At 43.4% G+C, this 26,869-nt stretch overlaps 1 protein-coding gene across 1 annotated transcript in view; it reads right to left on the bottom strand.

The window, feature by feature from the left end:
- NETO1 (neuropilin and tolloid like 1) overlaps positions 1-21,107 on the bottom strand; it is a 168,929-nt gene extending 147,822 nt beyond the window's left edge. Inside the window, exons 1-3 of the mRNA XM_066579496.1 lie at positions 20,326-21,107; positions 19,079-19,132; positions 18,822-18,959 (exon numbers count right to left, since the gene is read on the bottom strand). Of these exons, the coding sequence (XP_066435593.1) occupies positions 18,822-18,959; positions 19,079-19,132; positions 20,326-20,353 (220 nt within the window). The 5' untranslated portion in view covers positions 20,354-21,107. The remainder of the gene's footprint in view (positions 1-18,821; positions 18,960-19,078; positions 19,133-20,325) is intronic.
- Positions 21,108-26,869: the final 5,762 nt, after the last annotated feature.

Here is a 26,869-nt window from a genome sequence, read left to right as displayed (position 1 = left end):
TTTGTTCAGCAATGCATTGAAATATTTGGAAAGCCCTAAGTATCTAATGAAGACATTACCATTTTTAGCAATTCTCTTTCAGTAAAATAATATTTTTGAACATTTTTCCTCAACCAATTTCAGATTGTGCCTTTTGATCTTGTGCTAATTTTCTTTATTACACATGGTATTGCTTGTCTTGATCAATCAGGTGGAAAAATTGCCTCGATTTTCACCAAATCGAATTTAGTGAGATCAATGTGATTTTGGCAAAAATTGTGGGAAAACTAAATTTCCCAAATTGCCTGCTACAGAGGACAGAGTGCACCCAATGAGCAACCAGGGAGAGCTTGATGATGTTGCCAAATGTGTCCTCCATCTTGTACATATGCAGCACTTTCATTGGACGCCTGCATTACATGACCCAGCCATATATAATATGGGCAGAGTGTAACCAGCACACAACAGAGAAACTGCATTATATTTGTATGCCTATATGAAATGTGGTCTGTTCTTAGGGAAAGATATTCTACATAGGATATATTTCTGCTGCTGTGAAATCTTGTACACCAGCAGAGAACTAAAATTGGGGTTCTATAGGAGGGAGCAGAGAAAGTTAATATGCATTAACTAAACCTGGTCTGTACATTGGGAGAGGGGATATTTTTGCTGCTGTCAACATATATGTCAGCAAAGCAAACAGACAAACTATGCTTTGGCATGGGAAAAATTGCAGTTCTCTGTTTGTGGCCTCAGACGTCCTTCAAAGCCACCAGTCCAGCCACTACAAGTTATTTGCAGACTTTACACAGGTAGTAGTGGGGTTTGGGGAGTTCAATAATGTTGCACCAAACAGAGACAGTTCAAAAATACAATCTATACTCTGTAGCCTTCTGTTCTCTTGTCCCTCCAAAACAACCCTGTTTAATTTCTCTGCTGGTATACAAGCTTTCACACCAGGAGTAATATATCCTCTGTAGAATATCTTTCCCTAGGAACAGACTAATTTCATATTGGCATACAAATGTGATGCAGCTTCTTTGTCCTGTGCCCAGCTATTAACGTAAATAGCAGGACCAGCCAGAGGACACGCTTAGACCTAACACAAAGGAATGTGAGCCATTCCCCTCAGGGACTTTGAGGCATATGAGTGCTTTTATGCTGCAGTGCTTGCTGAAGGATGATTGCATAGCCCACATCAAAACATCAGATCATTTTTGGGTGGCTACCCTCCTTGATCCCTGCTACAAGGCTAAGCTGAAAAATCTCATTCTGGCAGGGGAGAGGGACCTCAAAATGTAGCAAAATCAGGATAGACTGTTTGGCGCATGGCGGACAAGGAGGAAGATGCCGCAACAGCACCACCACCAGTGTAACATAGTAACAAGTATGTTAGGCTGAAGGGAGACAATGTCAATCTAGTTCAGCCTGTTTCCACCACCTAGGGGGAGTCTAACAGAGCTGCGGCCTAGTTTTCTTAGCCAATTGCAGCCTGCATCAACAGCACAGGGTAGGGCTCACAGTCAGAGGCAGCACTTATCTATGATGGTCAAAGATTATGTCAGCTGCCACATGGATGTTCTCAGACATAACATTGGGTTCTTTGATTATTATGTTTTTAAGTTAGACGAGTGGTCAGAGTTACACAACATGCTTTAGAGGTGCTTGCTTGCCCCACTGCCAGAAAGGGTGTTCAGCAAAGCTGGTGGTGTGATAACTGACAGATGCATCCAGCTGTCCAGAGACAATGTGGATCGTCTGACATTTATAAAAATGAACCAGATTTCACCTGAGTTCTGCACCCCCATAGTATTATCCACTGATTAGTGAGCATGCTGTCACTTTTTACTCACATATGACTGAGCATAGATTTATATCAAAGACCAAGACCTCAAGATGTTGTTGCTGGTGGGAGTGGTGGGAGTGCAACTGCTGCTCCTCTCCTTCTCCTGCTTCCAGCATGTTTCTTCCTCCTATTAAAAAGCGTATTCTAAAATACTCTATAAATAATTTATTTATTACCCCCACCAAGCTGGGTACTCATTTTAGCAACTTCAGAAGGATCGAACACGGAGTCAACCTTCAGCGGGCTACCTGAACCACATGGGGATTGAATTCACAACCTTCAGGTCGTGAGCAAGAGCTTAGGACTACATAGAGCCACACGAGGCTCTATGTTTCAATCATGTGCCCTATTTTCTTATTTCCCCAGGCTAAGTCTTCCCTGTTATAGTCAGTTTTGTGCTTTCACTATTGTAGTTTTTGGACAAGTCTTATTTCATCAATATCTTTCATAAAGATATATTGCACAAACCTGTTCACTGTCCAGTAAAACATTATGAGCACTGTAAAGACATCTTTCATACACATGTAGTATTAGCTTCCTAGTGAGATTGCATCTCCTCAAAGGGATTTGTTTTATTAACATGCCAGATAATTCATTTTCACAATCTCACACACATATTTATTCAGTGTACAGGAATGAAAATAGGAAAATGTAGGTGTGGATAAATCTATAGTCTAACCACAGTGGTACATTCAAAATTCTAACACTAGGTAATAAAAACATTATGCATATCAATTTGATATCGGATTTATAAAAGTTCAGCATCTCTGAAAGTGAACCCTTCAAGTTGGGTTCTTTACACAATTCAATAATGCAGCAACGTACACATCAGAGCCCCACACCCAATAAGATACTGCTCAGAAATATCTTCATTGCTTTATAATCCTGGTATATCATATTTGCTGTTAATCTGCAATTTTCATTGATCCTTTTATATATACTTCATATTTTTCTCAATATACATAGTCCAGCAGATCAAGAGTCTCTAAATATAGTGGCTTTCTGCTTAGGCTAATGAACAGGGTGGGGTAACCCTCAATACATACATATGCCTTAAAGAGAAAGTGTCATGTGAAAATGATCTCTTGTAAAAATCACTTTGCTATGTTAAACATAATATTATTAAGAATTTTTAAATATATTTTTGATATCAGGTTCTGCATAAAAGAAATCATAAAATCTTGCAGTATTGAAAAGCAAGAAAAATCTGTTTATCAAATGGAAAGAGGGGGGGAATATCTAAAGAAGAATATAATGCAGTCTGCAGAAACTGTAGGGCAAGTGTCAGATAAGGTAAAGCTAATAATGAGTTGAGGCTTGCAGCAGAGGCCAATAGCAATAAAAAAGGATTTGGGGGGTATGTCAAAAGCAAAAGAAAAGTCAAAGATGCTACTGGATGCTTACAAGGTGAAAATGGTAAATTGGTTAAGAATGATGTTGAGAAGGCTGAACTTTTAAATTCCTACTTTGTATCTGTTTTCTCTCAGAAAGTAGATGGAACATCAACTGATCTTCCCTGTGCTATTGGGTGGAAAAAAGAATGCATGCTATCTATGAGCAGAGAGATGGTGAGGGAACACATAGTTAACTTAAATTAATTCAAGTCTCAAGGTCCAGATGAATTACATCCTAGGATGCTAAAGGAAGCAGCAGAGGTAATTGCTGCACCACTTGCCATAATCTTTGAAAATTTGAGAACAGAAGAGGTCCCAGAAGATTGGAAAAGGGCAAATGTTCTCCCTATCTTCAAAAAGGGAAGAAGGTGGACCCAGGAAACTACAGGCCTGTGAGCCTGACTTCTATACCGGAAAAGATCTTTGAACAAATTATTAAACAGCATGTATGCAAGTGCTTGGATTAAAATGGAGTAATTAACCAGAACCAGCATAGGTTTTTAACAAACAAGTCAAGCCAGATGAATCTAATTTCTTTCTATGACCGAATCATCGACTAGGTTGATCAGGGAAATGCGGTAAGTACAGTATATCTTGACTTTGGTATAGCATTTGACAAAGTGTCTCATACCATACTTATTAAAAAAATGAGCAAATATGGGATTGACAAGGCAACTGCTAAGCGGATTCACAAGTGGCTGAGTGATCGTACTCAAAAAGTGGTCATAAATGCCTGCATATCCATGTGGAAGAATGTATCAAGTGGGGTACTACAAGGCTCTGTCCTAGGCTCAGTGTTGTTCAACATTTTTATAAATGAATTGGAGGAGGGAATTGATGGGAAACTGATCAAATTTGCCGATGACACAAAGCTAGGAGGGATAGCTAACACTAGGGAAGAGAGAGAGAATGTTCAAAAAGATCTAGAAAAGCTTAAACAGTGGGTGGCAACTAACAGAATGGTATTTAACAAGGAGAAATGCAAGGTCCTACATCTGGGCAAGAAAAATGAAGAAAGCACATACAGAATGGGAGGAATCGGGCTATACAGAAGCACATATGAAAAAGACTTGGGTATACTAATAGATCATAGACTGAACATGAGTCAACAATGTGATGCAGCAGCCAAAAAGGCAAACACAATTCTGGGATGTGTTAAGAGAAGCATAGAGTCTAGCTCACATGAGGTAATAATCCCCCTCTACTCTTCCTTAGTCAAACCTCATGTGGAATACTGTGTCCAGTTCTGGGCATCCCACTTCAAAAATGTTATAGACAAACTGGAGCAAGTTCAAAGAAGAGTTACCAAGATGGTGAGCGGTCTGCAAATCCTGTCCAATGAAGAACAGTTTAAGGATCTGGGAAGGTTTAGCTTGCAAAATAGAAGGTTGAGAGGAGATTTAATAGCTGTCTACAAATATCTGAAGGGCTATCACAGTGCAGAGGGATCAGCCCTATTCTCATTTGCACAAAAAAAGACTAGAAGCAATGGGATGAAACTGAAACGGAGGAGACACAAATTAGATATTAGAGAAAACTTTCTGACAGTGAGGGTGATCAATGAGTGGAACTGGTTACCATGGTAGGTGGTGAGTTCTCCTTCAATAGAAGTGTTCAAACAAAGGCTGGACAAATATCGGTCTCAGATGATTTAGTGAATCCTGCACTGAGCAGGGGGTTAGACCCGATGACCCTGGAGGTCCCTTCCAATTCTATCATTCTATGATTCTATTCAGACTGACCACGAAGCCTAATAATAGTCTGCCACTTTCTGTTCTGTGGGGAAAACTTTTCAGCAGTCATCTCATTATCATCACAGGCAGGATTACAATGAAAGGTAATAACAACTCCATAGCTTATCTACTTCCCTCTTCCTGCATAATAACTATGCACAGGTCACAGAGCATGCCTATAACAGTCTACCAAAAAAGTCAATGGGTCCTCTCCTGTCCATTGTGTTAATGGCTGGCCCTTGATTTCTGCTATAAAGCATCTCTTAATGCTGTTAAAAGCACCTCAGGCAAGATAGCCTGCCCCTATAATCATGTACAGAAAAAACGGAATAAAGAAAATCTACAATCAAACAATAAAAACAGAATAGAACATTGGAATCTGGTTTTAATTAGTAAACAATATAAGTGATACATTTGCTTTAATAGGGCAGATGGACAAGGCTTGTCAAGTTGGGACAAACCCCTTAAATTGTAATGAAAGAGTTTGTAATAAAATACTGGTGGTGAAGGTGCAACACTCTAAGCTAGTTGAAAGCTAAAGGTACAAGATGAGATAGTGAAAGCATTTCTTTTTTTTAAAAAACAACATTGAGAACCAGCAAGTGAATACGCGTTTCAGGGTCGAGCCACTTCGTCTGTTCGGCTGAATTAAACACGACAGGATGCCTGGGGGTGACACAATTCCAAAGGTTTTTGGCTGTGCCAGAAGTCCTGCTCTTTCCTCCCTGTCTCCCTGTCACATACAGGACTTCTGGCACATCCAAAAACCTTTGGAACTGTGTCACCCCCGGGCATCCTGTCATGTTTAATCCAGCTGGACTGCCGAAGGGGGCTCGACCCAAAAAATGCTTATTCACTTGCTGGTTCTCTATGTCGTTAAATAAAAAGAAATGCTTTCACTATTGCATCTTGGACCTTTATGTTACGGCACTCTGCCCCCCGAGCGCCAGTTGGGGTGCCCTGCTCTCCCGCACCCCCGCTGTCCCTGCCTACTTGCCTCGGCCCTGGCTAACCCCAGGCGGACAACTGGACGGCGGTCCCTGCCCTGGCTAGGGACCTGGCGACTGACAAGCAGGAACCTACCTAATGGGGGGAACAGAGTGCCGACAGAGGAGGCAGATGAATCAGACCAACAAAACTGACAAGGCTGGAGATGGAACTCGCAGGCCAACTGGCAGGGTGCTGGCTAGCAACTAGTGCTGACTGGGCCAGACTAGATTAGAGGCAAACAGAACCAACAAAAACAGACTGAGTAACAGGGGACCAGAGGGAGCTGACCGACAACTAGGGACTGACTGAGGAGAACCGCAGACAGACTGGCTAGGTGCATGCAGAACCAATAACTGGCCATGAGCTCAGTTCACTGCCAGTCTTTTAACCACAAGGTTCCGCCCAGGGGCGGAGAGTGGGAGGAGGCAACTCCACCCACTGCTGTATAAGAAGCACAGAGGAGTGCGGGCGGCACCCTACGGGCGGGCACGCCCACGCCGCCGCCCACTGGCCAACCCAAGCTGCTGGGATGACCTCGACACAGGGCTCCAGGCTGCTGGAGCCGACGCCGGAGCGACGCGCGCCGACCGCGGGACCCCATGCCGCACTGTATGGTAACATTACCCCCCCTCTGACGGGGGACCTCCGGGCCCCCGGAAACTCGACCAGGCTTATCCAGGCAAAGGCTGTGAAAACGCTGTACCAACCCGAGAATGTGACCCTCCTGAGCGGACACCATGGACTGATCCTCAGGTCCATGACTTCGGTAGTCTGTGGCTGCCCCATTTCCTTCAGGGCCAACCGTTGACATATCGTCATGTTTCAGGTCGTCTTCCGAGTCAATGTCCAACCATTCGCCACTGTCTTTTGACCCATCCTCGCTACCAATGACGCTGCCTTCAAAATCTGAGGCATCTCTAACTTTAAAATCACTGTCATCTGAGCTATCATACTCCAAAAAACTCTTCCGGGCCCCCAAAAATTGTACGGTTCCTGGACCCCGGCAAGAATCCAGGACCTCCTGGGCCTTGTGTTCAACTTCATCACAGACCAGGGTGGGCGGCGGGGGACCGGAGGTGGGCATCACCGAAGAGACAACAGGTTTCGACAAAGACTTATGGCACCCCGTGCGACCCCTCCTTTTGCGATTTCCAGAGGACCGGTACCCCTTCTGTTCGACTGAGCAGGGGGGAGGGGGAGCACGATGGCTATGGCAGGACGGCCCCCACTGGGTTAGCTCCCCAGTGGCCCAATCGAATTGGGGGTTGTGCAACGCCAGCCACGGCATCCCTAGTACCATGTCTACTGACATTCTCTCCATCACCAGGAATGATAGACCTTCCGAATGGCGACCCCCCACCATGAGTTGTAACACTGGGGTCCTCCATCGAACCAAGCCCGAAGCAAGAGGAGTAGCATCAATGGTAGCAAAACGAATTGGCGTCTTCAGCGCCACAAATTCAGCCCTCAGGGGCTCAACGAGACGCATGCTTATCAGGTTAGCAGCTGCTCCGGAATCAATAAACGCCTGCCCTAGGCGGGAGAAGTTCCGGAATCTAACCTGGCAGGGTATCAGAAGTCTAGGACGTACCTGAGGTCCTAGGCGACCCTCCCTGCAGTCGCCTAGGACTGGAAGTCTTTCTGCCGATTCAGACTGTGGACGCTGAGGCCTCCAGGGGCAAGTTATCACCCGATGTCCAGCTTTCCCGCAGTAGAGACAGAGATTATGTAATAACCGAATCCGGCGTCGCTCCTTGGGGTCCAGCGGGTCCAGTTCCATAGGTTCGGGAACAGAGACTGGTACGGACGGAGAGGGAACAGGACAAATGACCTCCCTGACTCTATGGGTCGGTCTATCTTGCTTCCCAGCCCTGAGCCTCCTATCTGCCTTCACTGCTAACTCCATAGCCTCCTTTAAGGACCCGGGAACGGGATGGGAGATCAACAGTTCTTTGACCACGTCTGAGAGACCTTTCATAAAAACGTCTTTCAGGGCACTATCGTTCCATGCAGTATCACCCGCATAGCGTCTGAAATTGGAGCAATAATCCTCCACACAAAGCGACCCCTGATGCAGCGCCAGCAACCGAGAAACCGCCAACCCCACTCTGTCCGGTTCATCGAAGATGCCCCCAAGTTCCTGAAAAAAGGAGTCCACCGAATGCAGGGAGGGGGAACCCTCGGGAATGGAAAAGGCCCAAGTCTGGGCAGAGCCCCGCAGCAGGGACATTATGAGCCCGACCCTCTGGACCTCCGAGCCGGAAGAGCGGGGACGCATCCGAAAAAACAGGCGACACGCCTGTTGAAAAACAAAAAACTTGTTCCTCTCCCCAGAGAACACCTCGGGAAGAGGGCACTTGGGTTCGGGACTGGTAACGGCATTCTGCTCCTGCGACAATGCCCACTGCTCCTGGGCCACCATGCGAGCTGACAAATCCCGGATCACCGGCACCAGGTCTTGCAGCTGGTTTGCGAGGGCGCTGATCGCCGCCATGAAAAGAAAAACAGTATTTTAAGGGCCAGTTATTATGTTACGGCACTCTGCCCCCCGAGCGCCAGTTGGGGTGCCCTGCTCTCCCGCGCCCCCGCTGTCCCTGCCTACTTGCCTCGGCCCTGGCTAACCCCAGGCGGACAACTGGACGGCGGTCCCTGCCCTGGCTAGGGACCTGGCGACTGACAAGCAGGAACCTACCTAATGGGGGGAACAGAGTGCCGACAGAGGAGGCAGATGAATCAGACCAACAAAACTGACAAGGCTGGAGATGGAACTCGCAGGCCAACTGGCAGGGTGCTGGCTAGCAACTAGTGCTGACTGGGCCAGACTAGATTAGAGGCAAACAGAACCAACAAAAACAGACTGAGTAACAGGGGACCAGAGGGAGCTGACCGACAACTAGGGACTGACTGAGGAGAACCGCAGACAGACTGGCTAGGTGCATGCAGAACCAATAACTGGCCATGAGCTCAGTTCACTGCCAGTCTTTTAACCACAAGGTTCCGCCCAGGGGCGGAGAGTGGGAGGAGGCAACTCCACCCACTGCTGTATAAGAAGCACAGAGGAGTGCGGGCGGCACCCTACGGGCGGGCACGCCCACGCCGCCGCCCACTGGCCAACCCAAGCTGCTGGGATGACCTCGACACAGGGCTCCAGGCTGCTGGAGCCGACGCCGGAGCGACGCGCGCCGACCGCGGGACCCCATGCCGCACTGTATGGTAACACTTTAGCTTTCAACTAGCTTAGAGTGTTGCACCTTCACCACCAGTATTTTATCACATGCTCATTCGCTTTACTCATGCCCACCTTGGTGGAGCGTTATCTGTTTGGCAGCACCTCCATCAGCTAAAACACTTTTCACTCCAGAATCATTTTACCCATTTCACTGGGTCTTGCTCTACCAACCTTTTTATCTTTACTGTTAAATATGTACATTAAGCATGAGATGTTATTGCACCCGTACAAATTCTGTTTCCCTTTATCTGACAATTAGTCCCATAGAACAGGGACAGATATAAATGCAACCTTTTTAGTTCATAACCACAGTTAATTTGTGCAGTAAAATATTGAATACTGTCCTTTTTTGCTATTACTGCCATACATCTCCATACTGTTAACTACATGCTACGTTATGAATTATTCACATCCACAAATACGCTTTTTATCATAGCACACAATTTAAAACAAGATCATTGGACATTATACTACATATATAGTGCACAGCCATTTAGCATCTGTAGTGTGGTAGTGTCATCATCAAGTACTATCAATCCTTATGCAATTAGCCAAGTAAAACATTTTATTGTCACATCTGAGGTTTTTATGTCAAGGATTTGTTAGATCACAGAAAATCCTAATTAACACATACTTATTTAAAAGTAAGCAGCTAATAGGGCACAGAGGGGTTTACTAACTTCTAATGCTCGCCATGAAGATTTATACAGCAGCTATCTGCAACCAGAACACCATATTTTAATCTTACTTGCCGTATCTGTCTCCATTTAGTATAGGACTTTTCACTGTCATGTAGGCCAGTGTCTCTCAACTCCAGTCCTCAAGGCACCCCAACAGGTCATGTTTTCAGGATATCCTGTAGTAAGAACACCTGTGGCAATGTCTGAGGCACCAATAATAATTACATTACCTGTGCAATACTTAGGAAGTTCTGAAAACATGACCTGTTGGGGGTCCCTGAGGATTGGAGTTGAGAAACATTGCTGTAAGACAACACCACAGACATTATGGGTCAGGCAGCCATAAACGCTGCCCATAATTGTTTGCTATGTTTACCTGTCGTGGGATAAAAAACAGGTATTACTGGTGAAGAGGCTGTGAAGGTTGTTCATTAATTGTCTGCCATGTCTGCCTGTAGAGTTGACTACAAAGCAAACTTTGCTGGTGAAGAGACCACGAATCTTGGATGGAGTTGTTCTATGCTGCACTACCATCCCATAGTAGTTGCAGGTCAACAATGATGAGTTCTCCTCTTGTTCAATTAGTAAATTGTATAGAAATAGTTTCAACTCATATCAGCTCCTGTGCCAAAGGGCTTCACAATGTAATTCTCATATATTCATGCATGTACTACCGTACTCTACTTTGTATCTATTTTGATAAATCCTGGCTAGAGTGGATAGTGTAGAAGGCTATCCATGCAAACTCCATTCAGACATTGCTCTTTGTCAGTTTCAAACCGAATGCTCCAGGGTTTCAAGTTAGGAGTAACCACTGAGCCACCATGTTATCCATGTCGGAGTTTACATGTATAATCCTGGGCATCTCTTTTAAGATATGGACATGAAGGCACAACGCTCATAAAATGATATTCAAATAGGTAATTTTACCAGATTCTTCTTTATAGAAGGTTAAAAAACAGCCAATATTTAACATGTTTCAGGGGCGTGTTTCTCAAAATGGTAGCGAGGATAGGAGAAACCTCCGCTATATTCTGCAACTATTACAGTCACTTCTGAGGAAGGGGCTGCATCCCCGAAATGCGTTAAATATTGGCTGTTTTATAACCTTTAGGCTCAATGTCCATGGGCGGGTCTGATTTGCGGAATCCGTGCTGGGCACCTTTGCAGAAAATTCGCAAATCAAGCCACTGATAGGGAAACACCAGTGTCTGCTAATGAAAAAAATATCCTGTACTGAAATGGACGGCTTGCATTGACTTTAATTAAAGCTGTCCGATCTGTGGCCTATCCGCAATTCAATTCTGCAGAAAAGTAGGGGTTTAAAAAAAAAACAAACAAAAAAAACAGAGCAGGTGTGGCGAATGCGTCGGACGGCGCTTCCGTCCACAATCCGCAGTGAAGAAAATGAAGACCTGGACAGGTAAGTAGAAGTCCCGCAGTGTCCTTGACCGTGGACAGGGTCGGATTCCGCTGCGGCCTCCCTCATGCGGCATCCGATCCGCCCGTGGACATGAGGCCTTAATAAAGAACCAGGTAAAACTACTACATAAGAGAGTTGAGCCTAATTTTCCTGTCCAACAGCAGCAGAAGGAGCTCCAGTCTACGACCTCAGCACCGTATACCTCATTTACTATAAAGGATCTCTCTACAATTCTATAAGAGCTACTGAATCAGCATGAGGTCCTCCTGTAATCCAGCTAACATTCTACATCCAACCATTAAATACACTTGCTTAACCTTTATTACAACCTCCATTACACACTCCCACCCAACTGTTTCACTCCTTATTTTCTCGGTGAAACAGACTCAACGATTATTAAAATCTCAGCCAGCATATATTTTCAGACATGGAATATTTACAAAGCCTAGGTTTCAGTCTTAGTTGAAAAACGGTTGCAGACTCGGCTCAATTAGTTAATATAAAGCCCTTGGTCGTCGCTCCCTGCTGAGTATGTAGTATGTGAGCAGCCAAGCAGGGGCGAGTTTTGACAAATTGAGGTACTGGGCAAATTAAGGGCTCCTTCTGATGAGCGTATGTGCAATTAGTGTAATATATTTGCGTTATGAATGAGGTAAATTTGCCGGCGTATTGGGGCATTTTAATATACTTTTTGTACATGCACAGCAGAGTTTTTGCGCATGGGACACTACCATACCCCGCTTTAAAAGGCTATTTAGTCTATTGAGGTCCAGGTGTGTTCTTTTTCTCCCCCGCCGTTTTGTGCTGTACTTTGCTCATCCTCTTGTGTATTGCGTGCACCCCCATAAACTTATATGGGGCCTTTTGTGTACAAATGCGGCTGAGGACCTCACCGGTAATACATGTCCATGTGGTTTGCTATTTAATTAATTAAGTGTTCACTAGCTGTAGGTTGTTAATTTCCAGGTGGTTTGCCTAAAACTACAAAGCCATGAACAATGAATGTGAGAGCATATCCTGATGCTTATTGCCCATATTCATTAGTAATTGCAACCATATTGAATCTGAATCCACTCAGCATCATAAATACACTTGTTCTGAGCTAATAAAGCCTTCCATATGTTTCTTCTGCTTCATCATGCTCTTATACCAAGTTCTTAGGGCTTATTCACATGAATGCATTTGCACTGTGTGTTGCGCGTGCAAAATTTGCATGCTATAGGGCTTATTCCCATGAGCGTATATCGGCTGCTGTTTTCATGGTCAGCCGATATACGCTACGATCTGGCTGCAGACAAGGGGCGGCCAGTGATGGAAGCTTAGTTCCGCCCTCGCCCTGCCCACTCCCATTGCAAAAAGCCAGAGGGAAGGAGAGAGGAGGTGAGCCGACAAAGGGGAGGGAAGGCGAAGCAACGGTATGGCGGCCTCGGCGCATATGCGCCAGGCCCGTACCGTTCACGCGTTTTAACGGCGATGGCGGGCGCATGTAAAAATGCCTACGCTGGTGGGAAAGAGCCCACATGGAGTAAATATTACCCATTGATTTCAATGGGTTCGGTCAAATGTGCATTTTTTGCATGTCCATTTCAGTCGCACAGGGAAAAAAAACGCAGCATGCCCTATTTTGGCGCATATTACGTACTAGTTAACCCATATTAAACTCAATTGGCTATTAAAATCAAAGGGAGCATGCTTGTATATTTTTTTGAGCTTGTGTGTGCAAAAGATACAGTAAAATATGGACTGGCGCACGCAAAAACATAACGCCCATCGCACAAATTGACAGTGCGAATGCACAAGTAAATATGCTTACAACTATGCTCAGCCAGCCTAAGGGCTCTTTCACATGAACATACGCGTTTTTACGGTTGCCCATAAATGAAGAATAGCCGCGATCAAGTCCCGATCTTTAGCCGCGTATTTTCTGCTGTCCATACGGGCGGCTGCTACGTATGTTATTTTATTTTCATAGGCGATTAGGAAGGCTGATCTTACTTTGGAAGATTCTTTATGCAGTTCTTACTTTACTGCAAACCCCATTATAATATGGTGCCATACATTGGCCAAATTTAGCATGCAGTATCTTACCAAAAGTCATTGGACACCTGAGCAAAAACCAAAAGTGTCATTTATTTCCATATGTTATTACTTAGTGGGGCTCCCTTGGCCCTAATGACATCGGATCCTCTCAGTGGCATACTTTTTAATTACATCTGATACACTTCAGCCGGTATTTTTCTGCATTGAGGTCTTAAACATATGGCCGTGATTTCGCCAGGTTTTGCAGTCGTGAAAATCACGCCCGAAAAATGTGACACAACGAAGCCATTGATTTCAATGGTTTTGTTTTGACTAGCATGATTCTCAATTGATATTACTATGCACAAGAAAATATAGGCCTTGCCCTATCTTTCTCGCACATAGTTTTTATACAAACTAGAAAAGATAGAGTAAGACCTATTTTCCTCCTTTTTTTTAACTGTGCGCAGTAGCATCAAACTTAAACTATAGAAAAAAAACTTTTCACTGGTTCATTGGCAAATACACTCCGTTGCGACAAGTGTATTTGCATATGTGCCAGTGTGTTTAAGCCCTCATCCTGCAAACGTCTGTCAAGTTTCCTCAAAGATGATAGACACTGTTCATATTTCCTGACTCAGGGTTCCAGTTTGTCCCAAAGATGTTCAGTAGGGTTCAGTTCGGGACTCTGTGCAGCCAGGCCAATCGTAGGACAACCATATTCTTTGAACAACGAAAAACAGCGTTGGATTTCTGTCCAGGTGTATTGTGGCCGACCATTCCCAGAGTATTGTAACATTCTCAGCAGCACATTACTGTCTAAAATGTCAGGGTGCACCTCCATGCTCATGCTACATCGAAAGGACCAACACCAAGACACATAAAACATCCGCAGACCATCATGGAACCTCCACTGTACTTAAAGAGACTCTGTTACCTACTTTTAGGTCATAAGCTAGGCTCATGGCTAAAAGTAGGTGACCCGCTAAGTCCAGGGATATAAGTGTTATACCTACATCCCGTGCCACTCCCTCAAAGTCAGTGCTGGAAGCCGCCACTCAGTGCATTGAGCGGCACTGCTAAGTAGTCAACCTATTATAAAATTAGATCGGCTGCCCAGTGACTGAGTCACACGTTCCAATGCTGGAGGTAAGTATAACATGTATATCCCTGGACTCAGAAGGTCACCTACTTTTAGCCCGTAATCTTCGCTTATAAGGCTCAAAGTAAATGATAGAGTCTCTTTAACTGTTGGTGCTAGACATTCAAGCAAAAGGCATCCTCGTCATCCAGGTACGTACATCTGATTTGGAGATGGAGTAGTGTGAATTGTCACTCCATAGAACATAGAACATGCTCAACTGTCCAACGACGGCGCTCTTCGCGCCACTGTAAACGGGCCGATGTATCTTCCTTGAGAGAACTCGTCGGACGTTCACAGGATGAATGGAGGGAAATACCAGCTGAAGTCTATCCAGCATTAGTATAAAGTATGCCACGGAGAGCATCCGATGTCATTAGGGCCAAAAGAGCCCTACTAAGTATTAACAGATGTAAATAAATACTACTTTGTATTCTTGCTCAGGTGTCCAATTACTTTTGGTAGGATAGTGTAGTGCATAAGTGGCAATCTTACAGTGCTGCCACACCATACATTGCAACAATAACTTACTGTCTAGCCCTGATTGATAGCACCATACAATCCCTAAATAAATACTACCATACAATGATAAAATCACAGCTTCGTTAATCATCTGCTAACACTACTGTACAATGTATACATAAAACTACTATACAATTGATATTAGGATTCGTAGCAGTCACAAGCAAAGGTTGCCTTCTATGATGCCTGCTTCAACACGAATGGCTGATATGCCTTATACTACCAAAAGGCTGGTCTAGTTAACCATACCTTATCTCACAGAGGAAAAGGTTCCACTATAATCTAATAGAGTCATACACTTTGGAAAATCCGTTTTTGTTGCAAGGGTCCTTCGTCAATAAGGTAATCACAGAATATCAAATCACCTGAGCCCCCTGCATTTAGATGACGTTTGTAGGTGAGTGCAGCAGTGTTACTGCAGGAGAAAAGAAGAATTACTGTCCCCATTCAAGTTGGTGCCTGTGTGCTGCATTGTTGGGTGGTACAGAGAAAGAAATTCCTTTTAGTAGCTGGTTTCTGCTCTGACTACGGGCCTATTCACACGTCAGTATTTTTCATCAGTATTTTGTGAGCCAAAACCAGCAGCGGATCCAAAATACGGAAGAAACGCAAATACTGAAAGGCCTCATGTCCACTCAAAAAATACAATCCGCGCACAATCTGCTGCGGATTTCTGCGGCGGATTTGCTTTAAATGGCATTTTTTTTGCATGCAGATATCCGCACACATTGCTATCAATGTGATAGCAATGTTGCCAATCCGCGCGGATTCCGCGGCAAATGGAGCATGCAGAGTTTTTTCTCCTGCGCATGAAAAACGCAATTCTTTTAAAAAATGCAAAAATCAATTTAATGGACCCGCGGATGGCAATGATTCCCTATGGGCAAAATCCGCGGCGGAATCCGCAATTCCATTTACCCAGTGGACATAAGGCCAAAGTCCTTGGATGGCTTTAAACAGCCGTAGGCGCAACTATGCTTGCCAGTACGGAGCATAGTTGTGCCTGAACGAGGCAAATTTCTTCCTCATCGACAGCTGTTCAAACTCTGTGTCATAGCGCAGGAGTTTGAAAAAAACTGCAGAAGGATAGGTCCTGCCCTATTTTTCCCCACATGTAATATTCACTACATGCGGAAAAGATAGGGCAAGTCCCACCTTTTTTCAGTCAAGGAAAGAGCTAATGAAAACAAAACCAGGGAAATCCATTGAAATCAGTGGTTTCGTTTTGTCCCGTTATGCGGCGGTGATTATCAAGGCTGCATAAGGGAAAAAAACCGCCCTTTCTTCTATTAAATGCAATTCCCCAATAGAGTTGTTGTACCCAAACAACCACTTTAAGTCAAAAACACATGGGCTTATGCACAACTATGCTTGCTACTACAGAGGGTAGCTGCACATGAACCAGTGAGTTTTTTCGGGCCATTCAAACTCTGTGCCATAGCTCCCAAGTTTGAAAAAAACTGTGGGAAGATAGATCCTGCCCTATCTTTCCCGCATTTAGTATTAACTACATGCGAGAAAGATAGGGCAAGTCCTATCTCTTCCCATCTGTACTGCTAATGGGAGAAAGTACTACTAATGAAAACAAAACAATTGAAATCAATGGTTTTGTCATGTCCCATTATGCGGCTATGAGAATCACGGCCGCATGACAAGACTAAATCACGCCAATCTGAAGACGCTCTTAAAGATAAAAAATTGCATATTCTATACTATAAGTTGAATTCGATTGTTTTATGTAGTTGCCTAACCATTAGTTACAAGAGACCTGTGCCTCAGGTTTAGGGATCCTTGCCATGAGCGTATGCATATTTGTGTGCACTGGACTGGAGCATTTTTGCGGAACAATGCTTTTTTGCACGTACATTGCTGTATTTTACAATACTTTTTGCATCCGCGAGACAAGTTCATTTGTGCGTGGCAAGCAAAGACACCGATTGAAATGGCTAATTAGGGCTTATTCACACCTTTATTGGGCAAATGCACTGGAAAATACAGCATGCTGATGGTTTTTTTGCACGACCAAAATATGTGCATGTGAACAAACCTATTGAAATCAATGGGTTCTACTCTCTGAGTATTGTGCGCCTACCTTTTGCAAGTATGCACATGTGAAGGAGCCTAAGGGCAAAAACACATGGGTGTATGCGCGACAATGCTACAGAGCCTAGTTGCGCATGAACCGGAGGTTTGGGGTTTTTTTTGGGCCATTCAAACTCCACGCCATATCGCATGAATTTGAAAAAAACTGTGTGAAGATAGGTCCTACCCTATCTTTTCTTGCCCATACTATTAACGGGCAAGAATACCACTATTGAAAATCAATGGTTTTGTTTCGTCCCATTAGATGGCCATGATTATCACGGATGCATAATGGGACTAAATCCCGCCCATCTGAAGAAGCCCTTATTGTGCAAGAATGGTGCTTGACCATCAAGGTCAGGGCTAGATTATAGTGGGAATTTGTAATGTAGTCTCCATTAAATACTTATTTTATTTGCATGTGCAGTGAAGTATGGTGTACTGTTCTCTGCTTCACATGCGCAATATGCCTGATACTAGTGCAGAGGAGTCCCAGACTCATCTCCAGTAATTTACAACTCCTTTTTCTAGATAATCCCAAAACAGCTGTATGTCATGGGCATATTTAGTAAGCTAAACCTCAGTTGTCTAACAACATGCTGGTGGTTTAGTAGCTCCAGACGTACCCACCAGTTTCCTTTAAGAATACTTAGTGGTAGCGTATCCAATCTTCCCAAGTACAAGTGCGAATATCCTCTTAAGGTTCTGTCTACATTTACAGTGGTCAGCAAGAAAGCTCCCATAGAGAATTTTGTACTATACACTCCTACGATTTAGCTATCACTCTGACATAGGTATGTGTCTGGTTAACAATGTTCCAATAGAGTTTATAGTCTTCTTAAACTCTTTCAGCTTGATTTTGATCTGTGTTCTGACTTGGTCTCCACTGATTTCCCACTTTATGACCTTGTCACATCATGATCTTCACCATTTCTAGGCTTGTCAAATCTCTAACACATCTCATGCTTCCATTTGGTTTCTATATTATTTTAATACTGATCTATAGCTATTTATATATGACATTTTAATGAGATTACGTATAGCACCAATGGTTTTTTATGGAACCATTATCTGCCTGCAGTAGGTGTTCAGGAAAAAGTGGATGAAGACATTCAAAAGTCAGCAAGAACCTACACTTGTTTGCATTTTCCATGTTTCTGGACCTAATAAAATATGGTGGAACAAACTCGTTAGTAACATTGTCTTTGAAAGATGTATCTACAGTGGTATGAAGAATAGTCCAACTACATAGAAAGAATCAGTTATCCTCCAGTTTTAATATTCCTGTACACCCTAACTGATCTTAATTTATAAAAACCTTTAAAAGCCCTAATCTATCGTAAACAACAGGAATAATATTCAGTACTTTCATAAACAAAGAGACATACTGTAATGCAAAATGGTGAATAGCTCCTTAGGGATTGGAGCCTGAAAGCATTTGATAAATTATAGCACACTCTTTCCTAAATCCTGCCTTTACTAATCTATTAATCTCTCACTGAAGCACAAGAAGACTTGACAACACTGGGGAAAATTAACTTGAATGTTGACATAATTTCACATTTCAATTAGCTAAGATTAGATTGTAAAAAGTCATATTTACAGTTCGATTACGTGGCTACAATTAACCTTTTCAACCTGGACTCATTGGTCTTAGTAGTAGGTGTGGGGTGAAGTAACTGCAACCCAATCTGAATCATAGAGAGGAATTTCAGTAAATCCTAATCCCTGTGTATTGTATAAGCAATGTTTTGTTCAATTTTCAAGATTTATCTCTAGTTACCTTCTATTATATAAATACACTCCCTGTCAGGAGGGTATTTGTTGGGGTAATTGGGAGAGGTAAAAATTCCTCCATCTGAATACTTTGTCCAGGATCCACACTGCAATGATTTCTGTCCTTCTGGAGTAGTTTGCTTGTCTGGAAAGAAACAAAAAAATCACATTCGATATGTTACACTAACTATAGATCATGTTATATTTTATAATAGAGGCTGCAGCTCCAATACGAAATACAGTATATCTGTGTGTCGTACTTACCTCCAATTTTTTTTGTTGCCCAAGACACATGCAGAATAATTAGACTTGTTACAACTGCAATAAAAGCAGAAACCGTATTCTTTAGAAGCATTTCTCAAGACATCATTCTATATTGTACAGCATTGCAGGTTATTTACCTAGACATGAGGTTCTACGGCCAGAATGTATATACAGTAGTATATCATGAACTGCTCTATAGTACACACGCCACCTCTGAGAATATAGAGTGTGTCTGATATGTCAGACAATGCGTTATGTCTCACTGACTCAGCCATAAGATAAGGTGATGTGTGCTTGGCTGAACTCCTGGCACACTGAGCTAGCCACATCAATGAAGAAATAATCACGGCTAAGGCTATTACATAGGACAATATACAATGCTGCTCACACTTGGATGGCTTTTTATTTTTTAAGAAAAAAAGTATTTCAGGATATAAGAACGTTACGTTATAATAAGGTTATAGCTCAGGTCTCTGTATGGTTAGATGGCATTACAATTCCTACAGCACAAACTTAAAGGGCAATGTACAGAGAATACATAGAATAAACATTGACCACTAACCATATGCACACAGCAGCAATCAGAAGCCCAATATATTGACTCACAGATGGAGCTGCCCTTGGTTCTTAATGAGTTATGGAAATAACCCCTAATAGTTAAAGGGCCTGTGGATATTTAATGTAGTCCTATTGACTGTCGAAGGTATTTATTAATAATAATAATCTTTATTTATATAGCACCAACATATTCCTCAGCGCTTACAAAACAGGGAAGAACAGATACAAAAAACAAATATACAAAAAAAACAGTTACATGTAGTAATAAACAGTAGGGGTGTTTAGTATACTTCTGTTCAAACATATAAAATGTAGCAGTCCCAGGTTTTTCTATGAAGCACATGTATCTAAATGCCCACATCACAGTGTCATAAAGACCTTTATATCATATTAAAGAGCACTTTGCTGTGCACAGCATTTACTAATCACTGCAGAAAGGGAAAGGACACTGTTATACCTCCATTCACCACAGCAGCATCACCCCCTCCTCACATAGCAGTATATGGAAAGAGTTATGCTACATCTCCAGAATGTCAATGTATAGTATGTGCACTATATACAAGAGCAGCTTGGCTTCTCCTCGATGCTATGAATGATCCATACGGAGCAGGATGACTATGATTGTACATGTGTGTGTGTATACTAGAGGCAAGTGATATGCAGCAAGCTGCAGCTGGAGACATACTCACTGTGACACAAGCTGCGCCCATGGACCATGTCTGTTCCTTACACAAGGGGCTTCGATCTCCACTAATTCCATTTAGATCCGGGAGGACTTCCAGTGCGGGGGAATAGGATGGGTGAGCAAGAATTGCCACTTCCTCTCAAGTAATCACCATGATCGCATATAGGGATAAGAGTATGTAAGCGCTGCATCCATCCACACGCTAGATCACATCTCCCAGCCAGATCCCTAGATCGCTGCAACAGATCGCCATGGTCACTTGCTCCTCATCATGATGAATGCTGGAGTCATAAGACCACTCATCATGAGTTTCACATGCAGGACGGTTCACACAGCAGCGGTTCCTGGGGCTTCCCATGCATTGAAGGGATTAATGGGTCCGTCATCTGCTCCCTCTGCTCGCTCCACCTTTGCAATCTTCTGCGGGGAAGCTTTACAAATATAGGGATTTAATAATATTTCTGCGATGAAATCCGCATTAAAACAGCGAAATCCCTGACTGTGGAGCAAATCCAAAGTCTCTGCTTGTCGCATAGTATCAAGCACAGAGCCCTATACAGCAATCCACAAATGCCACTATGTCTATGACAGTCCTCTGCAGCAGGTGCTGTGTACCGAGACTCCTCCAATATCCACTCAAGCATCAAACAGTTAATCCATAGCCACCTGAGTGCAGGTGCAGGCAGAGACGGCCAGCATACTCACAGGATACAATGTCACCCTCCATGACTTCAGCAAACTGTGGATCCAGCACATTCCCTTACTTCTTTGCAGGGTTCAGCATCACTTTCCATTAGCTGCATGGTCAGACATCAGGGGGCGCTGCTGCTTCCTTTCTTTGCTCCCTGGAACTGACTCACCAGCGATGCACCTCTCAGCAGCACCAGACTGAGAGCCAACGCCAGGGCTTAGCATATTATTGAAGGAGGGAGGGGAATGATGTGAAGTGAGGATTGTTCTTTATGTCCCTCACTATCTGCAGAAGAGAAGCTAAGTACTCATTCTTTGCTCTTCATGAAGAGCTGATGGATAACTTGCTGGCTGGGATTTATTGATGCATAACTTGCTATTTATTTTGGTGACGGTGATACAATTGGAGAATAATAGCCAAGAGGTCATTATGAAAGAGCAGATCGTAGATTATTAGGAGTATTTTCGATTCAATAAATGCGTAAAAATCTAAATGACAAGCCCAACGTGCAGGAAGGGTTAAAAGTCAGATCTGCAGTGTCTTAAACAACAGGAAAAAAAATCTATAACTGAATTATAACTGATACTGAATATTATTAAAGCAGCAAAGGGATTTTTTTATTACAAAAGTTTTTTATTGGTTTTGTAAAAGTTACAATGAACAATGTAAGAAAATCCCTGCTATTCGAGTCAGCTGATCATTCGCTGTGCTCAACGTATCATTTTGGGTCCATTCACACCATGATCGGCAAACCATTGTAGTTCAACTTAGGCAATAATTGTGATTTTTTTTATGAATTCTTTTTTATGCACAAATTGTTTCAAAAATCCTCCCTTAGGTTTCTGAAAATAGTATTGAGCTTGTGGAAAAAAATTAATGGGAATCTATAATGTGGCATTATGAATCAAAAGTTGGGGCATTAAAATCATTTTTACCAGGTTTGCAACTATAAAGTCACAGACGCAAGTCGCGTCGGCCTCTCCCTACCTGCATCGTGCAGACTGACAGCTCTCGACACTTTTGTGTGTAGTGAGAGAGCTGTCAGTCTGCATCATGCAGGCGGGTGCAGGCAGCATGAACCTGTTGACAGGTTCCCTTTAGGGCTTAAACAGATGAGTGTATATAGAAATACGATCGCTCCTACGCAATTTTTTTGTGTAGTGAACAAGTGCTTAGCATATTCGCACAGGTACTGCTTATTCACACAGATGGGGGAATCACCCTGCCCTGAATTAAATGGCTAATCAGCCTAACTCGGTGCTGGTGATTGCGGATATGTGCAGCGTTTAGCGCATATCTGCGTATGTAAATATGCGTGCTTGCCCACCTCCCATTGACCTGTATGGGGCTCTTTGGTGCGCAAACACACACAAGATATAGCAGGTCCTATTTTTTACGCCCGTGTAAGCAGCGGGCGCCAAAAAAAGAATGAAAATGAACTAACTGAAAACATGCTCATCTGTTTAAGGCCATTTTTGCATGGCCAAGAAAATGGTATGATATTTATGTGTTACGAGACACACAAATCTTGCATGACTATGAACCCCATTCTTTATATGTGGTCATACACATAAGTGATTTTATCCTGCAATGCATTGCACTGTGATGCGATGCAGGAAACAAATCATGGCACATCCTATCTTTGGACGTACCCTTGCATCTCCCATTGTTTACTAGGTGCACGCAATGGGAGACAGCCGCAGCGGAGGATTGCCACTTCCCCGAAGGGATGTGAGGCAGTTGGGATATAAAAAAGTCTGGCATTCACTGGGAAATCGCATGTTGGTGAGTGCAATATTGAGCCGCAGTGGAATACTCGCCGCATTTACGCTATAAATCCACAGCGGCCCAAACCACACTTATATGGCCACAGTTCTGTAAGCAGATCTGTTGAGAGATTTAACCCTTGTATTACAAGGGTTTAATTCTGTCGCAGAAACCTGCAGCATAAAAAAGACATGCAACGGATTTGTTGCAGAAAATATCTGCACCATGTGTAGAAAATTGTTTAAATCCCCTCCATGTTACTTGTTCTGTAAATGCTGCGATTCCACCAGCAGAAATTCTGCAGCATTTCCAGCCCATGTGAAGCCGGCCTTAGCATTGGAAATTAGGGCTTATTCACACAAGCATAGCGATTTTCAGTATTCTGTGTCACGGCCACAAATCTACTGTTTGTGCGCCCATTCAGACAGCCTGGATCCGGCACATGTACGCCGAGCCCGGATTGCCATCAGGGGAGGAAGACAGTTTAGCTCGGCTCTCGGCAAGGGAAGGGGGTGGGACGGGGCAGGAGCTAGTTTGCTAAGTTTCCCGCCCCTCCTATTGCAAATAGCCGGCAAGGGGCTGATAGAAGGAGGGAAGGAGGTGGGAGTTTAGCACACACGCTGCTAAACTCCCATCCACCTCCCTTTACCGGCAGCAACCACTGGCTCACGTAGGAGTCTATTGCAGCAGCTGCCGTATTCCAGTCAGGAAGATAGTTCCTGAACTATCTTTCCTGGCCAACGTAAAAGAGCCCGACCAAAATTCGCTTGTATGCACTATCTTGGCTGGCCAGGTGCTTTTACACCACAGGAATATGCCCATCTGAACTGATGCATTGTAAACCAATGCATCACATGAGCAGCGTATATCGGCTGGGCGTGAAAGCGCAGCCAATATACGCTTGTGGGAATAAAGCCTTAGGGCTTATTTAGATGGCCGTATATCGGCTCGGTTTTCATGCCGAGCCGATATACGGTGTCCTTGTCTGCAGGGGGGGAGGATGGAAGAGCCAGGAGCAGGAACTGAGCTCCCGCCCCTTCCCCGCCCCTTGCCACTATTTGCAATGGGAGGGGCGGGACGGAGGCAGAGCTAAGTGCGGGGACCTAGCTCCGCCCCCGTCTCGCCCCCTCCTATTGCAAATTGTGGCAAGGGGCGGAGAGGGGGTGGGAGCTCAGTTCCTGCTCCTGGCTCTTCCATCCTCCCCCCTGCAGACAAGGACACCGTATATCGGCTCGGCGTGAAAACCGAGCCGATATACGGCTGTCTAAATAAGCCCTTAAGGCGCCCACCCACTGGCGATTTTTTTCCCTGCGAAATTCGCAGCATTTTTTTCTCTGCAGTGGTCTATGGGACTTGTAATGTTAAAATTGCGATCGCGCAAAATCGCAATTTACCGCGAAATCGCTATTTTGCGCGATTGCGATTTTAACATTGCAAGTCCCATAGACCCCTGCAGAGAAAAAAATGCTGCGAATTTCGCAGGGAAAAAAATCGCCAGTGGGTGGGCGCCCTAAGGGTGACTACCCACTAGCGTTTTTTTTACTGCGAAATTCGCAGCGTTTTTTTTTTCTGCAGGGGTTTTTGGGCTATGGGACATGTAAAGCTAAAATCGAGATATCGCGGTAAATCGCGATTTTGCGCGATCGCGATTTTAACATTACAAGTCCCATAGACCCCTACAGAAAAAAAAAACACTGCGAATTTCGCAGTGAAAAAAAAGTGTAGTGGGTAGTCACCCTCAGTCAGCAATGGTTGTAGATTCAAGGAAATATATTCTGTCATTTTGGCTGAAAATTGCGCTCTGTATTAAATGGTCACTAACCTTTGAAACAACTTGCGTTTATGTGATAAGCATTTTGATAATTAGCAAATGTAAATGAAAAGCCTGACATGCATGAATGCTTTAAAAGTCAACTCTGCATTGTCATAAACAGAAAAAAATATTTCACAGGAATTATATAGCATCTATTATTTTATTGCTACCAAATATTAAGTTAACAAAGTCATTTTTGTACATGTTTCTATTGATTTTGTAAAATTTACAACAAAAGAAAAGGAAAAGAAAAACCCTGCCCTTCGAGTCAGCATGATCTTTAGGGTGCTCAACCTACCATTTTGAGTCTATTGCCATGATGGACACCAAATCATTTTATTAAAGGCCCATTTACACCAGCAGGTGATCGCCCAAAGATCGCTCAAATGACAGTTTGATTGACAGCTTTGAGCAATAATTAGGTGTGCAAATGAAGCCTTTGCTGATCACAGTTTATAGCCCAAGGGCTATTATCTACGATCAGATCCTTTGTTCTCCATAGGAAAACAATGCTATCAGCACTCCCCGTGGAGAACTACTGATAAGAGTGAAGGACGATTTTTAGGTTAGCTTGAATTTAACGATCAGCTAACAGTGCCCGAAAAGTGGACAATTGGCGCACATTTACACACACCGATTATTGCTAAAACAATCGCCAATTAGCAGTTTTTTTAGCAATCATCGACTGGTGTAAATGGACATAGTTTAAGCAGGAGAGCCAAATACTAGCAGTTTCTCAATAAGGAGCATTTCCTGCTATAGTTGTCTCAATATGCTGAAATAAGAGTCAAATTGGCCAACTTTAGAGTGTGCGGCCACAGAGACCAGGTATCTCAGAATTTTTTGATACTTCCTCTCTTAATACAGTAAAATTTTTCCAGTCTGTCGTGTAAATTCACACGATCCACATATTCTGCTACTGTAGGAGGATTTATGTCTTTATAATAAAAAACAATTATTTCTTTGCACTAGACTGACCACTGTCAGGACAGGTAGCCAATGGCTCTCCATTATGTGGACCTCAGAAACTGATCCAGACAAACAAGCTAGAAAGTAAGATTTATAGTAGTTGGGTCATTAGCACACTGTCTACTAAATCTAACACAGCCATCCAGTATCTTCGAGAGTAGAGGAGGAGGATAAGAGAGAAAGAAGCAAAGTGCTGAGTGGTTAGTACTGTCGCCTTACAGTGCTGGGGTCATAGATTCAAATCTCACCAAGGACAACTTCTGCATGGACTTTGTATGTCCTCCCTCTGTTTGAATTATCCTCCAGCAAAGGAAGACAAAGCATTGCAGCTCAGTGGTTAGCACTGTTACCTTGCAGCACTTGGGTCCTAGGTTCAAATCTGTCCATGGGCAACATCTGTATGTACTTTATAAAACTTAATGCAGATGTTCTTGATCAGATTTGAACCTTGGACTCCAGCACTACAAATGCTAACCACAAATTGTTTTTCGGGGTTCAATACTACTTTTAAGGGTTTTATGAACTTACAGATCAGCAGAAAAGAATCGCCTGAGGCTCAGGTTCTTGCCAAACTGAACTTTTAGCATAGATTGACCCAAAACAGGGTTCTACTGCTTTAGTTTACACAACATTACCCTCCGCCATATGTTATGAATGGGAACCTCTTGGACAAGCAACTAAAGCAACTCTCTTCTAGAGTGGATAAAAGGCAGTTATTGCATATCACATAATATACATTTAACCCAGAAGAAGCAATTATTACCACTTCTCCCAGCCTCTCAGATGTTGTAGTTGCATCACTAGGTAATGTAACCAAGTGTTAAGCATAGCTAGTCTCCCATCTTCTTGGAATCTCAGTAGATTCTCCAATTTTATCCTTGAGCTGCCTTTGTATGTCAAGAGATAAATTATGTTGAAAAATGATAATACAGCTTTCTCTGGAGTAAGTATTTCCCAGGTCCTCTGAAGTAGGATTAGTTTTTGAAGAATAAAGGGATAGTCAAATGGGCGAACATTTTGTATTATGCCTTCCAATGTACAGACTATTTCCCTTTCCAGCTCTTTTATGGTACCCATATATTGCAAACCTTTTTGCACTTTTGAAATAACTACCAAAATATTATTTGCTTTCCCCCTTCTTCTTAATATCCTCGCTGCTGAGCTTATTAGCAGTAGTTAACGAATGCTGATTTAAATGTTTTTGTGCATCTCTCCAACTGCTTTCAAGGGATGATGAGGGGTCTAATACGTATCTATCTACTGGTAATTGTACCTATTTTTCCAGAGTACATGGAAGAAGACTCTCTA

Source organism: Eleutherodactylus coqui, chromosome 9 (genome assembly GCF_035609145.1).
Source record: "Eleutherodactylus coqui strain aEleCoq1 chromosome 9, aEleCoq1.hap1, whole genome shotgun sequence".
Taxonomy (NCBI): domain Eukaryota; kingdom Metazoa; phylum Chordata; class Amphibia; order Anura; family Eleutherodactylidae; genus Eleutherodactylus; species Eleutherodactylus coqui.
Note: the sequence above shows the minus strand (reverse complement) of the source record. Positions and strands in the feature narration are given on the sequence as shown.